The 16,647-nt window shown below is 44.8% G+C and overlaps 1 protein-coding gene across 1 annotated transcript; it reads right to left on the reverse strand.

Moving 5' to 3' along the window:
- Positions 1-577: 577 nt before the first annotated feature.
- On the reverse strand, positions 578-15,209 carry LOC135517862 (zinc-binding protein A33-like). Its single transcript, XM_064942533.1, has 6 exons — positions 14,409-15,209; positions 13,809-13,904; positions 13,494-13,727; positions 12,831-12,853; positions 12,606-12,721; positions 578-1,564 (listed from the first exon to the last, which is right to left on the reverse strand). Exons 1-6 carry the CDS (start codon positions 14,883-14,885, stop codon positions 1,020-1,022), a joined length of 1,491 nt encoding a protein of 496 aa, XP_064798605.1. The 5' UTR covers positions 14,886-15,209; the 3' UTR covers positions 578-1,019.
- Between the last annotated feature and the right edge of the window lie 1,438 nt (positions 15,210-16,647).

Below are 16,647 nucleotides of genomic sequence, written 5' to 3' on the forward strand. Positions count from 1 at the left end.
AATCCATGAAACAATTACTGATTTATGTTTTTGTGTCAGCCTGCATGTTGGAATGACAATACTTTCCTTAAAGTGCTACTAATGGTATACAACATTTCACATTTACATTTAAGTCATTTAGCAGACGCTCTTATCCAGAGCGACTTACAGATTTCCATGTGCTTGTTTGAACTGCTCGCTCTCTCTCTCTCTCGCTCCACTGATAATAGCTTAGGCCTATGCCATTACGTTGAGTGCAGTTACCTTCCGAAAATAACTTTTGAATAATACCGGGGGGGTTTTTTATTAGGTAAAGGCAAAGGAAATGGGAGGGAAGAAAAAGCGTATGAAATGTACTCTTGTGGAGATTGTACAGACATGTAACTTCAAAGGATCTTACATTTTACTCCAATAACTTGACCATTACTCAGCTCAGTAAGAAAAGGACACAATCACACAGAAAACTATTCAAATGACATCTTAATGAGTTTTTTCTTTCCCGTGCTCTGATATTCACAAACAGAAGTGTGTTCATGCTTGTTGCTGTTTTTTGCTAAGACTGTTCATATAAAAAAATTGTTATATTTTAACACTGAGACACAAAACAAGTTAGTGTTTATTTTGAACGATATCTTGCAGTGTACTTGACGATATCCAACATTTACATGAAAAGTATAATCATGTATTGAAAATTGAAAATTAAAATTTTGTATTCATCATTCAGTTAACACCAGGCCCGTACAAATTAACACTGTAATATTGCAAAAGGTTATTGTGAATTAATAATAATGATGACAAAAGCATTAAACAACCCTTGATGCTGAAGTTCACTGACCCCCATCAAGATGACTTCAGTAAGATAGAGACATTTCTTTGAACAGTTGGCCTACTTACTCGTTAACATCTCAAAACAATATGGTAATATTTTGTGTCCGTTTTTTTCTGTTGCATATTATCTGACGGTTATACTCTGAGGGAGGTTTAGCACCAGTATAAGGCTCGCCTCAGGCTTTGCCATGTGTAGATGCGTGCCGCGGCTGTCAGATTTTTGGAAGGAAAACTTTGAGGGGCTCGTTCTCATGCACTTTATCCAGGAATCCCAGATTGAAGTAGGGGTACAACGTCTCTGTGAAGGTTTCACGGAAGGTATAGAGATGAGTCATGCTCTCTGCATTGTAGAAAGAAACCAGACCCCTCTTATAATCCAGATACACCCCTATCCTAGCCAGAGGCTCCTCAAGTGACAGGACAGTAGGGGGCGATGTACAGGCCATGTACTGTATTCCATAGGACAAGGACAGGGTCCAGAAGCCATTGGCTGGCAGGGCTTTGATGACCCCCTTCCTGGATACAGACTCTCTGGCTACCCCCACGGTCCACACAGTGCTGCTGTAGACCTCTATCTCCCAGTAGTGGCGGCCATGGGTGAAGCCCTGACTGCCCAGTAGAGACAGGGCAGCGTTGAAGCGGTGAGGGTTGTCCTGGACAGAGTGGTTGAAGGTCTGGTAGCGGACACAGGTGAGGGATGAGGTCAGGCTGAGCCACGGGTTGGCCGTGCTTGAGTTTAAGGTGATGGCAGCTGGAACTGAGAGCAAGGAAACCAAGTATAACATTCCATAATACAGATAAAAGTGGTACAGCAGTGTCATTCTCAATGAAACAGTTTAACCTTCTGTCTAAAATAAGTAAACATCAATTAAATGGTCAATTCTGTGTAGTAAAGTAAGTGAATTCTGTGAAAATCACCAGTGTTGTGTTGGAGACCAGCTAAAGCGAGACAGATTCAAGCACAAGATCGGAGCAAATCGAATCCGAGTCAAGACCAAGACCAGAGGGGGAGAAGGGGTCCGAGACGGAGTCAAGACCGAGACTAGCAAAATGCGAGTCCAATTAAAGACCATGATTGTAATTTTGTCAAATCACCACAACAATAAGAGTTGAAAATATCCAGTATTTCTGTGTTCATATTACAGGACAACATATGGATTATTTAGACATGCAGAATAGTAAATAATGCATGCTGAGGGAAATAGAGCCACTCCACCAATGATTACTAACCCAAACACAGTGGGGAACAATTGGCCTTCTATGCCTTCAGAGAAGGTTTAAGGATTTATGAAATAATGATTATAATAATAATAATAATGATATTATTATTTTCAAAGACAGTTCTGATTTAATCTCTTCAGTTTTTGTAAAGGAAAGAGTTAACACTGAAGAGAATTTCAGATGTTTTTGCTGGTCTCTGGGGGAGATAAATCTAGATAGCTAAGTCTGCCGTTGGCTCGGACATCAGAAGCTGGATAAAGGCATCTGCCATTTAACTGTATAAGGGCAACATTTTGGAGTGACAGTGGAATAAACCAATCACATTTTGACTTAATGAGTGGGACCGTTTTTACAACAGTCCAACAGGTCACTGTGCAATAGCGAGCAGTAGTTTCCCCACAGTCTAGCTGACTAGGTTTTGCTGTCGGCTCGTTTGCGGTGGTTGTAGCAGGTGTTATCAAAGAGGATGTTGTTGATCATTCCTTAGCTTCTCCCTTTTCAAAAATAAACTTTTAACAAGAAGTTAAGTTTTAAATAATCATCATCTTGTGAGTGGAACTGTTGTTAGACACCTCTTTGAAAATAATTTATGTGTGTGAAACATTGTTGTACTTAAAGTGGCACAGACAGCATTTTAGAAACATGAAATCTTATTAAAATCTGTTCATATACACCCCCAGGAAGAATTAAAAATAAACATTCTGACAAGCGACCACTTAGATATGTTCATATTTTCATCAATTCTTAGAATGTTTGGGAAAATATAGAGCGGGAATGTAACAGCGTTCTTCGTTTGTCGAAAGAAAGTCGGACCGAAATGCAGCGTGTTGGTTACTCATGTTCTTTAATGGAACAAATGACGATACACTAAATAACTTATAAATACAAAAAAACAACAAAACAGAACGTGAAACCTATTACAGCCTATCTGGTGAACACTACACAGAGACAGGAACAATCAGCCACGAAATATAAAGTGAAACCCAGGCTACCTAAATATGGTTCCCAATCAGAGACAACGAGAATCACCTGACTCTGATTGAGAACCGCCTCAGGCAGCCAAACCTAAACAACACCCCTACTCAGCCGCAATCCCAAATACTACAAACCCCAATACGAAAATACACTATATAAACCCATGTCACACCCTGGCCTGACCAAATATATAACGAAAACACAAAATACAATGACCAAGGCGTGACAGAACCCCCCCCCCTAAGGTGCGGACTCCCGGACGCACCTCAAAACCATAGGGCGGGTCCGGGTGGGCGTCTGTCCATGGTGGCGGTTCCGGCTCGGGACGTGGACCCCACTCCATAAATGTCATAGTTCCTCCCCTTCGCGTCCTGGGATGATCCACCCTCGCCGCCGACCATGGCCGAATAGTCCTCACCCAGAACCCCACTGAACTGAGGAGCAGCTTGTGACTGAGGGGCAGCTCGGGACTGAGGCAGCTCGGGACTGAGGGGCAGCTCGGGACTGAGGGGTAGCTCGGGACTGAGGGGCAGCTCAGCACTAAGAGGAAGCCCAGTACTGAGAGGAAGCCCAGTACTGAGATGAAGCCCAGCCAGGCAGTTGAATCCGGCAGATCCTGGCTGACTGGCAGATCTGGAAGAGTCTGGTTGACTAGCGGATCTGGAAGATTCTGGTTGACTGGCAGATCTGGAAGAGTCTGGTTGACTGGCAGATCTGGAAGAGTCTGGCTGACTGGCAGATCTGGAAGAGTCTGGCTGACTGGCAGATCTGGAAGAGTGTGGCTGACTGGAAGAGTCTGGCTGACTGGCAGATCTGGAAGAGTCTGGCTGACTGGCAGATCTGGAAGAGTCTGGCTGACTGGCAGATCTGGAAGAGTCTGGCTGACTGGCAGATCTGGAAGAGTCTGGCTGACTGGCAGATCTGGAAGAGTCTGGCTGACTGGCAGATCTGGAAAAGTCTGGCTGACTGGCAGATCTGGAAGAGTCTGGCTGACTGGCAGATCTGGAAGAGTCTGGCTGACTGGCAGATCTGGAAGAGTCTGGCTGTCTGGCAGATCTGGAAGAGTCTGGCTGACTGGCAGATCTGGAAGAGTCTGGCTGACTGGCAGATCTGGAAAAGTCTGGCTGACTGGCAGATCTGGAAGAGTCTGGCTGACTGGCAGATCTGGAAGAGTCTGGCTGACTGGCAGATCTGGAAGAGTCTGGCTGACTGGCAGATCTGGAAGAGTCTGGTTGACTGGCAGATCTGGAAGAGTCTGGTTGACTGGCAGATCTGGAAGAGTCTGATTGACTGGCAGATCTGGAAGAGTCTGGCTGACTGGCAGATCTGGAAGAGTCTGGCTGACTGGCAGATCTGGAAGAGTCTGGCTGTCTGGCAGATCTGGAAGAGTCTGGCTGACTGGCAGATCTGGAAGAGTCTGGCTGTCTGGCAGATCTGGAAGAGTCTGGCTGACTGGCAGATCTGGAAGAGTCTGGCTGACTGGCAGATCTGGAAGAGTCTGGCAGACTGACGGCTCTGGCTGCTTCATGCTGACTGACAACTCTGGCTGCTCCATGCTGACTGGTGGCTCTGGCTGCTCCATGCTGACTGGCGGCTCTGGCTGCTCCATGCAGATTGACAGCTCTGGCGGCTTCTTGCAGACTGACAGCTCTGACTGTTCCATGCAGACTAACAGCTTTGGCAGCTCCTTGCCAACTGGCAGCTCCTTGCAGACTGGCAGCTCCTTACAGACTGGCAGCTCCTTGCAGACTGGCAGCTCCTTGCAGACTGGCAACTCCATGCAGACTGGCAACTCCATGCAGACTGGCAACTCCATGCAGACTGGCAACTCTGGCTGCTCCAAGCATACTGACAGCTCTGGCTGCCCCATGCAGACTGGCAGCTCTAGCTGCTCCATGCAGACTGGCAGCTCTAGCTGCTCCATGCAGACTGGCAGCTCTGGCTGCTCCATGCAGACTGGCAGCTCTAGCTGCTCCATGCAGACTGGCAGCTCTAGCTGCTCCATGCAGACTGGCAGCTCTAGCTGCTCCATGCAGACTGGCAGCTCCATGCAGACTGGCAACTCTGGCTGCTCCAAGAACACTGACAGCTCTGGCTGCCCCATGCAGACTGGCAGCTCTAGCTGCTCCATGCAGACTGGCAACTCTGGCTGCTCCATGCAGACTGGCAGCTCTAGCTGCTCCATGCAGACTGGCAGCTCTAGCTGCTCCATGCAGACTGGCAACTCTGACTGCTCCATGCAGACTGGCAGCTCTAGCTGCTCCATGCAGACTGGCAGCTCTAGCTGCTCCATGCAGACTGGCAGCTCTAGCTGCTCCGAACAGGCAGGAGGCTCCGGCAGCGCTGTAGAGGAGGAAGGCTCTAGAAACGCTGAACAGGCGGGAGACTCCGACAGGGCAGGAGAGGGAGAAAGCGCTGGCTGCGCTGAACAGGCGAGGCGCACTGAAGGCCTGGTGCGTGGTACTGGAACTGGTGGTACTGGATCGAGGACACGCACAGGAAGCCTGGTGTGGGGAGCTACCATCGGAGGACTGGTGTGTGAAGGTGGCACAGGATGGATTGGACCGTGAAGGTGTACTGGAGAGCCTGAGAGCAGGACTGGCACAGGATGTGCAAGGCTAGGTAGGTACACAGGAGGCCTAGTGCGTGAGGCTGGTACATTTTTCACCAGCCGACTAACATGCACCTCAGGACTAGTATGGAGCGCTGACCCAGGTGCCATTAAATCCCCGACACGCTCCGTCGGACGAATCTTATACCTAAAGCGCCAAACTAGCAACTCCCTCATTACTCTCTCCTCCAATTTCCCCATGAACTCCTTCACAGTCTCTGCTTCGCTCACCTCCAACACCGGTTCTGGTCTCCTCCTTGGCTCCTCACGATAAACAGGGAGAGTTGGCTCAGGTCTGTCTCCTGACTCAGCCACTCTCCCTCTGAGCCCCCCCCCCAAGATATTTTTGAGGCTGATATTCTGGTTTCGCTCTGCGCCGCCGTGTCACTCTTTTCGACTCCATTATCCTATAGCCCTCTTCACACTGCTCCAGCGAATCCCAGGCGGGCTCCGGCACTCTCTCTGGGTCGGCCGCCCACCTGTCTATTTCTTCCCACGTCGTATACTCCAATCCTCTGCTGTCCATAACGTCCTCCCTTCGCTGCTCCAGCTGCCTAACACGCTGCTCGGTCCGTGTGTGGTGGGTGATTCTGTAACGGCGTTCTTCGTTTGTCGAAAGAAAGTCGGACCGAAATGCAGTGTGTTGGTTACTCATGTTCTTTAATGGAACAAATGACGATACACGAAATAACTTATAAATACAAAAAAACAACAAAACGGAACGTGAAACCTATTACAGCCTATCTTGTGAACACTACACAGAGACAGGAACAATCACCCACGAAATACAAAGTGAAACCCAGGCTACCTAAATACGGTTCCCAATCAGAGACAACGAGAATCACCTGACTCTGATTGAGAACCGCCTCAGGCAGCCAAACCTAAACAACACCCCTACTCAGCCGCAATCCCAAATACTACAAACCCCAATACGAAAATACACTATATAAACCCATGTCACACCCTGGCCTGACCAAATATATAACGAAAACACAAAATACAATGACCAAGGCGTGACAGGGAAAGTATAGGTGCGTTTGGGTAATTTGGGTTCCCGAGTGGCGCAGTGGTCTAAGACAATCCAGGCTGCATCACATCTGGCTGTGATTGGGAGTCCCATAGGGATGGCACACAATTGGCCCAGCGTCGTCCGGTTTTGGCTGGGGTAGGTCGTCATTGTAAATAAGAATTTCTTCTTAACTGGCTTGCCAAGTTAAATGAAGGTACTAACATTTTTAAAAAGCATAGACACTGCAGTATATATAAAACACCTGTTTTGTCCATACAGAGTCTACACAGACCGGTGCGACATAGCCGATCAGAGCTAAGGTAGATCTTTATACAAACAAGCCATTTGCCACACCGGCCGCCATCATTCACGTTGAACTGGACTGTGCGTTTACAGGCAGTTACAACAGCCCGACTTCAGATCATTAGAACGCATTCGCCAAAAGCCACAAAATACACCCGAATGGGTTTCTGGTTTGGGAACTGTTGATCAAACAACCATGACAATGTAGGCTCTCTCTCCCTCAGTTATGTGCATGAACAACAACAACAACAACAACAAGATCAACCACTATTGTTAGCCAGAGCAAAATTAGCACAAATGCAAGGAAGGTACACTAGATACTGTAAACCCTCTCATACTTTTTCAGCAAGTTGGCTGTCAAAATTGCACTCATAAACAATGGGGAATTTCTAGCCTCCTCGTCCTTCTGCAGCTTGCCTGCCAATTCATGCTTGTTGGCTAGCTTTCTAACTACTTCCAGACATAAATGTATCTCACTCTGACCATTTTACTCACCGGAGCAGAGCTGGTTAGGCTGTTTACATGTTATCTAGAGCATTCTTCACTAAATAGTACTTGTTTCGCCTATGTTTATTCAGCAGGTGTTACGCGTTTGTAAATTCATCAGTTGTTTTGCACTCTGGCACACAGACGAGAGTGTGCTGGAATCAGAATAGATAGTCAGAATAAATTTGTGAACGCAAGGGATATGTTCATTTTATAACAGTCGCTCAAGTTCTTGCTAGCTAACAAAATGACACCTGCATCTCTAGCTGTGTACAGTGCATACGGAAAGTATTCAGACCCCTTGACTTTTTCCACATTTTGTTATGCTACAGCCTTATTCTAAAATTGATTAAATATATTTTTTCCTTCATCAATCGACACACAAAATAGGTTTCAGACATGTTTGCAAATGTATATAAAAAAATGAAATATCAATATGGTTTACTCCAGATGTGACGCTTGGCCTTCAGGCCAAAGAGTTCAATCTTGGTTTCATCAGACCAGAGAATCTTGTTTCTAATGGTCTGAGAGTCTTTAGGTGCCTTTTGACAAACTCCAAGCGGGCTGTCATGTGCCTTTTACTGAGGAGTGGCTTCTGTCTGGCCACTCTACCATAAAGGCCTGATTGGTGGAGTGCTGCAGAGATGGTTGCCCTTCTAGAAAGTTCTCCCATCTCTACAGAGGAACTCTGGAGCTCTGTTAGAGTGACCATCGGATTCTTGCTCACCACCCTGACCAAAGCCCTTCTCCCCCGATTGCTCAATTTGGCTGGGCGGCCAGCTCTAGAAAGAGTCTTGGTGGTTGCAAACTTCTTCCATTTTAGAATGAGGAAGGCCACTGTGTTCTTGGGGACCTTCAATACTGCAGAAACATCTCAAGGATGATCAATGGAAACAGGATGCACCTGAGCTCAATTTAGAGTCTCATAGCAAAGGGTTTGAATACAAAAAATGTGCTTTGTCATTATGGCGTGTTGTGTGTAGATTGACGTTTTTATTTAATACATTTAAGAATAACGCTTTAACGTAATAAATGTGGAAAAAGTCAAGGAGCCTGAATTCTTTCCAAATGCACTGTATAACCCCTGAAAAACGATATGAGGGGGAAAAGTCAGTCACTCACCCACTTATGACTGACTTGTGATCATTGCCCTTGCTAGTTTGATTGTATTGACATTCCCAGCCTTAGTTACATTTGTCAGTTTTTGTCCAGAATATTGAGTAATCGAAACTGAAACAGTGCATCCAGAATGGAGCACACAATGTACATCGCCAGCTGTGATTTACAACCTGATAGCAATATTTTTTGGACTATCAAGAAATGTATTGGTGTTATATTAATCATTCTTTTAACTGCATCCGTCTATTCTGCCAACAATGCCTTAATGTACATCTTGGAATGTTGAGTCAAATATAAATATTTATATATATATATATATATTTTTCTTTTTTCTTTTTTTTTGACAGATATATGATTGTTATGATCAAATATAACCTATTTATATATATATATTTTTGACAGATATTATGATTGATTTCATATCTCCAAAGTAGTTAAAACACTCAGTTCCAATTTAAACGTTAATTAAGTCACCGGTTACTTGGTGTGTTAAAAATACGATGGGAATTAATAGTTGTACATTTCGATTGGGAAATGCTTAATGGTTGTGTTTTTGTATTTTTACGATTGGGACCTACTGGCTTACTGTGTCCTAGTTTATGGACGGATTATCCTTTAATATCATTCTGTGTGTGACTGCTGTCTTTCCATCGGCCCTATGCAGTGGTGTAGTTGTGCCTTGAGAAGTGGGTATACTCTAATTTTGCCAAAAAGTTCCTAAATGGCCCGCCCAGAGAAGGAAAGGCACCCTGTTTGAAAAATCCTGTTTTCCTTCGTTTTTTATGAGTTTTCAAATAGATTTGTCTGATTTTTACACTCAAAATCACAGAAAAAAATAGAAAAAAAAATAGAAAAAAATACATTCCCACTACAATCCTCCCTCCTTTAAAAATGTTTGCTCCATCAGTCAGCCTAAGAATAAGTAGACTTATACAGAACAGGATGAGGTATAAACAAACAATATTCATTGAATATAATATTTTCTATAGAATCTTAAGATAAGTGAATATTAACATTAACATAAATAAGAAATTGTAGAAAATATCAAATGTAAAAAATAATCAAATTTAACATTGAGCTTTGGCTCTGCTGCCTGGTAATGAGTCCAGTCCTCACCATATTATACAATTAGCTTCGTCTATACAATGTAAACATAAGCCTATAGGCTATGGCTGCAGCTATATGTCTCAAAATAGTCAAATAAAACCTATACAGCTGTATGATTAGCTTTGGCTCCCTCTACAGCCTGGACATTTTCAGCATCAGCATGGACACCAGTCTATCTGGGCACCAGTCTATTTGGGCACCAGTCTATCTGGGCACCAGTCTATCTGGGCACCAGTCTATCTGGGCACCAGTCTATCTGGGCACCAGTCTATCTGGACTGTCTGGAAGAAATTGAGAAAGTATGTCACATAGTTAAGCAGTAATTTACACAAATGCACTTCTGCCACAGAATCTTAAATGTTACTAAGTGTGTAAACATTTGAATGTTTGAATTGAAGTCTTACCGTCAAAATATTCCTCCTCTGCACTTTCTTGAGGCAAAATCATCAATGATGTCATCATAGGACATGTGTTTCCCCGCGTCATGATTTATGCTCATGATGGCCAGACAACTCAAACGTTCCTGTGACACGGAAGACCTCAGGTAGCTTTTGATGAGCTTTCATTTTGAAAAGCTCCTCTCTGCCAATGTTACTGGTAGGATGACTGTAATTCTTAGAGCTGTCTAAAGGTTAGGATAGAATTCCTTCAGGTTTTTCTCACAGAGAAAGGAAAGCAGCTCAAAGGCAGTCATTTTATCTGATGGCAGATCTGGTCAATTCTAAATCTCGTGTGCCAGATCCATTCCACTGATGTCACAGTCATCTCTGAAGGTTAGAGTGTGTTCAACTTCCATGCAGTGAGCCTTTAAAGATTCACTGGAAATCTGCGAGGCAGTGTTGAAGCTCAGCAGCACTCCATATTTGGTTTTCACCTGGATGAGTGTTTCAAATCTTTCATCCATGGATGTCACAGCAGAGTCGACCACAATGTTGAAGCAGTTGACTTCAAGGTTTTTCATTGCATCAGTCACTGGTTCATCACGAGCCTCATAGCTGAAATGCATTTTGCTGTTTCTCAGTCTCTTCTCTTTCAGAACAGCCTCCACATTAATTTCTTCACAAATGCTTTTGGATGTTTTCTGGGCCTCAGAGAATCCAGTTACCCGGTATGTAGTGAGGGAGGCCTTTGCATTTGAGATTAAATTCACTGCGATATCCAACTGCATTGAGGCGGATTGGAGGAGCTTGTTCACCTTGTTTGCCAATGTATCTGATGCTGGCTGTACACCTCTGGTTGTACTAGTAATGGCTGAGGCTGCCTATCCTTCACCTGGGTCTGTGTTAGTACTTGTTGAAGCCAGCTGTATTGGGTCTGTGTTAGTACTTGCTGAAGATTCCAGTACTGGGTTCTGTGTTAGTTATCTTTTCTGAGCTGCAGTTTATAAACACCGTTGGCTTTTATCAAACGTAATAAATTGTTTTATTTCAGTCTCACTTTGTCAGGCACAAAGTCACAGAACACAGCCCTGGAAGTGGCTGGCAAGCAAGCAAGACACAAACAGACCAAGAAATGCACTGCCCAGCTAGGTTAGCAAGACAGACAGACTAGAGAGAGATGCACTGCCCAGCCAGGTTAGCAAGACAGACAGACTAGTGAGAGATGCACTGCAAAGTTAGGTTAGCAAGACAGACAGACTAGAGAGAGATGCACTGCACAGCTAGGTTAGCAAGACAGACAGACTAGAGAGAGATGCACTGCACAGCTAGGTTAGCAAGACAGACAGACTAGAGAGAGATACACTGCGAGCTAGCACATCAACTTAACGTTACTGTTATTTGCTGGCATCAAACTTGGAGAGGAGAGAACACAAGTTTACCTGATTTCGTAACCAGAAGGATAGTTCCGCTTCATCCTCTCATACAAGTTGTAAACATTGACACCTGCTTTGACACGAGGGGGAGGCGGGGCCCTTGCGTAATTTGCAGGGCCCTACGCAACTTGCGTTGTGAGCGTATAGGGCCGCCCGGCTCTGACCACATCAATCTGTCAGGGTCATCCTCCCCAGTGGGTGGCCTCTGTCCACCCAGGCTTAGCCATGTCTACACCCCTGATGCAAATAGTGCATGATGACTATTGCGCATCACAAATAGCCTACTAACCAACACTTCGGACTAAACATTTTCAATACCTGGTTTGCATACCCATTGATGCTTTAGTTAAGCATTTACTGGTAGATATCATGATTTGAAATGTCTCTCCTACCCTACAGGGTACCGATGTCATTCTTCTGTGAGCTGCTCCATTCCAAAACCAGATGACAGCTGCGACACTCTTGCTGCCTGCAGATGATATTCCTCTGAAACTGGGCTGTGTGTGCTGCGAGCATGTGAATATATTTCATGTGCCTTGCGATTGTGTAGGCTACTTTGTGCATGATTTCTCTATTATACCACATAATCGATAAGTCGTATACCTCCACTACACTACTTTGATATGCATCAGTAGGGATTAAAAAGTGAGTATAAGCAATGCCAACTGAAAACAAAACGGCACATATTCTCCACTACACCACTGGCCCTTTGTGTTATATCAAAAGTGTTCTCTCCTACATGAGTGCCCTGGTATTATGGTTGTTGTCCTTTCAGAATCATTAACCTGTCACACACTGAAGGCCTATAGGTTCGCCACTGCGCAAACATGTCTATAATAGATATAAGGGCTGTTAAGATATTGTTTCAAAAAAGGAGTGTATGTATTTGGCATGGAAAAACGGTTTTATGCGCTGACAGAATGGAAGCTGATAATTTAGATTTTTTTACTCCATTGGTCTCAAGAAGAAATTGTGAGTCCTCGCTGTCCGAGACCGAGTCAAGACCTAGTACAAATGTATCAGACCGCACTACAACACTGCAAATCACCTACATTGCAGAGCAAGAATAGTAGCTGAAAGCTCCTGAATTGCAACTCCTGCATGCTGTAATTGACATTCACTCTATTCAAGATGAGTTATTTAAATTACAGTACCTGGGTAGATGCTTCCTTTCAGTGATTTCCACACTCGGTACTGCAGGGGACCTGCGAACCGCCCCTCACACAGACTGGGAGCCGTGAGGGTAGGCTTCTCAAACTTCGGAGAAGGCCTGCGAAAGACAACACAAGCTTTAGACAATACATATCAGAAACAGGAAAAGCCCATTATGGAATAACATGGTGAAAGCTAAAACAGCCCTCGTCACGCCATGCTCTCACCTCTGGAGTAGGGTCTTGATATTCTGAGACGAGACAGGAAAAACAGAGGGGAGAGAGTGATAATCAGCTTTGGCAGTGGTTAACAAGTGGAAAAGCAGTGTTCCATATGACATCAGAGTCTGAGCTAATGCTGTCCCACCCTCTGGGATCTCCCCGTAGTTGGGGGAAAGTCCCTGGGTCTGAGCCTGTCCCTATAATCTCCTTATCCTCACCATCGACCAGGAGTGAGGTCATGGGCCCACATTCTGCATGTGTTCCACCCTAAAGTGGGGCGGAAGGGTAGCCTAGTGGTTAGAGCGTTGGACTAGCAACCGGAAGGTTGCAAGTTCAAACCCCCAAGCTGACAAGGTACAAATCTGTCGTTCTGCCCCTGAACAGGCAGTTAACCCACTGTTCCTAGGCCGTCATTGAAAATAAGAATTTTTTCTTAACTGACTTGCCTGGTAAAAAAAGGGGTCCTTCTGTAGAATGTCTAGAATAGATACTTACTACATTATTATAGCAGATATAAATGTCTAGAAGTGTGCAAGCTTGGTTTGTCCTCACATCCATATTTTTGTTCAAACAGCACATGCAAATAATCAAAATCTAACCTAAACATTGTTCAGTGTAGTCGTTCAAGAATAACTCCAGTAGGTAAACAGTAGCCCTGTCCTGTCTCACCCGCAGCAGTGTAAAGGGGTCCTGCACCCTCAGATTGTCCTCGATCTCGTTCAGGGCCCTCTGCAGACGGCAGACCTCCACACAGAGCAGGGCCTTGTGTTCGTCCAGTCTGATCAGCTCCATGCGCTCCACTGTCTTCAGCTTCACCTGCAGCAGCTTCTCCTCCTGGTAAAGGAACTGGTGCAGGTCGCTGAACTGGGCTTCGATGCGCTGCTTCAGGTCCGCCGTGTGCTCCTAGTTTGAGAAGATCAAGGTTTAAGCGCAATATATAGATTGTTATCAGGTGTAGGTATGAGATACTATAGTTTTTCTTACCTTGAGCTTCTTGACCTCCTCCTCAGTCTCTCTCTCACACTGCAGGGCCATGTTCAGTTCCCCTTTCAGAGAGTCCATGGAGCTGTTGAGAGAAGCCTGCATAGCCAGAATAAAGCAGCAGCATTACTGTAAGTAGTCATCAGCCTTGTGTTCTCTACAGTTCACCAGAGCTCATCCACGGTAAATACAGTAATCTGCCCTGGGAGTGAGGCTGGCACAAACAATGTTACGGGAAAGAGCCGGATGCAACTTGAAAACAGACGAACAGCAGAGGATAATGAGCGGTTTACTTAAAATAAAGGGGCACCTGAAGTGGTATGACAAATCATTGACATTTTAGTTGTTGATGCCAAGGCACTTCAAGTTTTTCTGTGCTATATTTGATCCTAAAAAAGGTTTTGCTTCAATTCCTCCCATGCATAATACTGCTACTATATCCATGGCCCAAAAATTGATTTTTCCGGTCCTCAATTTCCCCTGCATCTGTGACCCTTTGGCTTATTGTACATATTTTGCCCTGTACTAAGCCTTTTACAAGCATTCTTTGTGAAATTTAGCAGTGTAAAAAGGCAACAGAAATCAATTTGAATTTTGATTTACCCTGTATCTCTGCTGTGCCTCCTGGACACACACCATGGTGTGGTTCCTGTGCTCCTGAGAGAGTCCACACACCAGACACACCAGCTCCTGGTCCTCCTCACAGTAGAGCTTCAGCTCTTCTCGGTGCCGGCCACAGCGTGGGGCAGGAGCAGGGCCAGAGCTCCTCTCTGGTACCCCCATGTCCCCCAGCAGCCCCCCGCTCTCCTCCAGGCCCTGGCAGTAGCTCTCCACTATGTTGGCCACGATGCGGTTGGGCCGGTAGCTCTGGCCAGGGAATACCTTCCTGCACTGTGGACAGGATCCAGACCCCCCCTGGACCTGGCCTCTGGGGCCCCCCCAGTAGCCAGCGATGCATGCCTGGCAGAAGGTATGGTCGCAGGGCAGAAAGACAGGCTGCTTGAAGAGGTCCAGGCAGATAGAACAGGTCAGGTCTCGGCTGAGTCGCTGTGCTGAGCTCTTGGATACTTGCCCAGCCATAGTAGACTGCCTAAGCTTTTCCTTTGTCGTTTGCTTTGAAAGCTCCCCCTCTCTATATTTAAAACTTTTCTGGATTTCTCCACCTCAACAGTGTATTGAGACGTTAACTGGAGTTTCTCCACCTCTCTGTGATTCTTACTCCTTATGTTCATTCCTTTTGTCAGACTTCTCTTTTGTTTATGCTGGATTTGCAGCTATTTAGATGTCCTCCTTCTCCTGAGTGTTTCTCTCTGGTCTCCGGTCTGACTTGGCTCAGTCTTCCTGTTTACTCTGGGAAAGGAAGGGGCTAGTGAGGAGGCGGCCTCTGTCTCTTGTTCCATCCCAAAAAGGCAGGGGTGATTTTTGTGCCCCCTTCTAAACTCCCCCTCTGACGTCAGAAGTTAGAGCGGTGTGGGTGTGTGTCTGGAGTTGTGTGTGTGTTTAGGCCTACATTGTGCAAATTGTGAGTCAAAACAGATGTGCCCTATTTTCTCTTTAGCTGGCTGGAAAAACAAAATGGTTGAAAAAGAAACTAGCAATACACCAATTACTGCAAATGGTTATTGACAGGGCTCAGACAATGGCAAGATAACAGGGCTGGGTAATTTCCTGGGGAATGCAGCTCCAGCCAACTCTTGCACAATGAAATTGTAGAGAAAACAGCCATCACTGTTCCAGGAAAAATATTAAGAAGTTTTAAGTCTGAATTGCCCTCTAGCAAACAGGTTTCTGTAATGTACGTTTCCAATAGAAGTGTATGACATTATTAGTCTAGTTCAAGCAATTATGTTCATTTATAGTACCAGTACAGTGTCAGCCTGCGCCAGCTACTTTCTATTAAGGGCCCAATGCAGCCGTTTATACTGTAAGTAACTTATTTCTCAAGCAAGAATTTAGCTAGGACTGTTTGTTGGAAGTGGTCTGAGTGGGGAGGGGAAACAGAAAACTATCTGTTATTGACAGAGGTCTGAAACTCTTAATCAATTTACATTTGGACATTTGGTGATGTCACGATGGAAAGCCGGAAACTCCTGCCCATGCAAACCTGCAGATTAGAAGGTCCTGTGTAGATAGTTGCAACCAGGAATAACACTGATCAAATTTGTTTCACACATTTTCAGTGTTAGTTTCATCAGCTGTTGATATAAAACACAGGAAAAACATACTTTGACTGCAATGGGCCTTTACGTTCACTCCACTGTAGACAAACACATTGTCAAACACTATGGGTTGATTTCATACTTTGAGCATATGCTCTTTTTTATTTCTACTACCTTAAACACAGCATGCATGAGTCATGCTTCCAAAATTGTTCACGGCTCTAATACATTCTGTTCTGAAGGTGTATCTACCTTAGACTCAGGTTATGAACACAACATGCAACCATTTCTCTAAGACACTTGACAGGGTACATATTTACTCTGCTATTGGTGTTCCAAACATCAATAGTAATTAGCTTACTACTTGTTAATTAAGGATCGAACCCTTTTTTAAATTTTCGTCTAAAATAACGCCCAACTCTAACTGCCTGTGGCTCAGGACCTGAGGCAAGGATATGCATATTGTTGACACCAATTGAAAGGAAACACTTTGAAGTTTATGGAAATGTGAAATTAATATAGGAGAATATAACACATTAGATCTGGTAAAAGATAATACAAAGAACAAAACACAAGTTTTTTGTAATTTTTTCATCTTTAAAATGCAAGAAAAAGGCCAATACATGACTTAGGAATCTAGGTGCAATTTAGACTTTGGCCAGCAGTGTATGTGCAAAGTTTTA

The sequence above is a fragment of the Oncorhynchus masou genome, chromosome 28 (genome assembly GCF_036934945.1).
Source record: "Oncorhynchus masou masou isolate Uvic2021 chromosome 28, UVic_Omas_1.1, whole genome shotgun sequence".
Taxonomy (NCBI): domain Eukaryota; kingdom Metazoa; phylum Chordata; class Actinopteri; order Salmoniformes; family Salmonidae; genus Oncorhynchus; species Oncorhynchus masou.

Excerpts from the sequence above, each read along its gene's own strand:
- LOC135517862 (XM_064942533.1), bottom strand. The coding sequence starts at position 14,885 with ATGGCTGGGCAAGTATCCAAGAGCTCAGCACAGCGACTCAGCCGAGAC. Across the intron at positions 12,854-13,493 it reads ACCCCTTTACACTGCTGCGG|AATATCAAGACCCTACTCCA; the intron begins GTGAGACAGGAC and ends GTCTCGTCTCAG. Across the intron at positions 12,722-12,830 it reads ATCAAGACCCTACTCCAGAG|GCCTTCTCCGAAGTTTGAGA; the intron begins GTGAGAGCATGG and ends TGTCTTTCGCAG.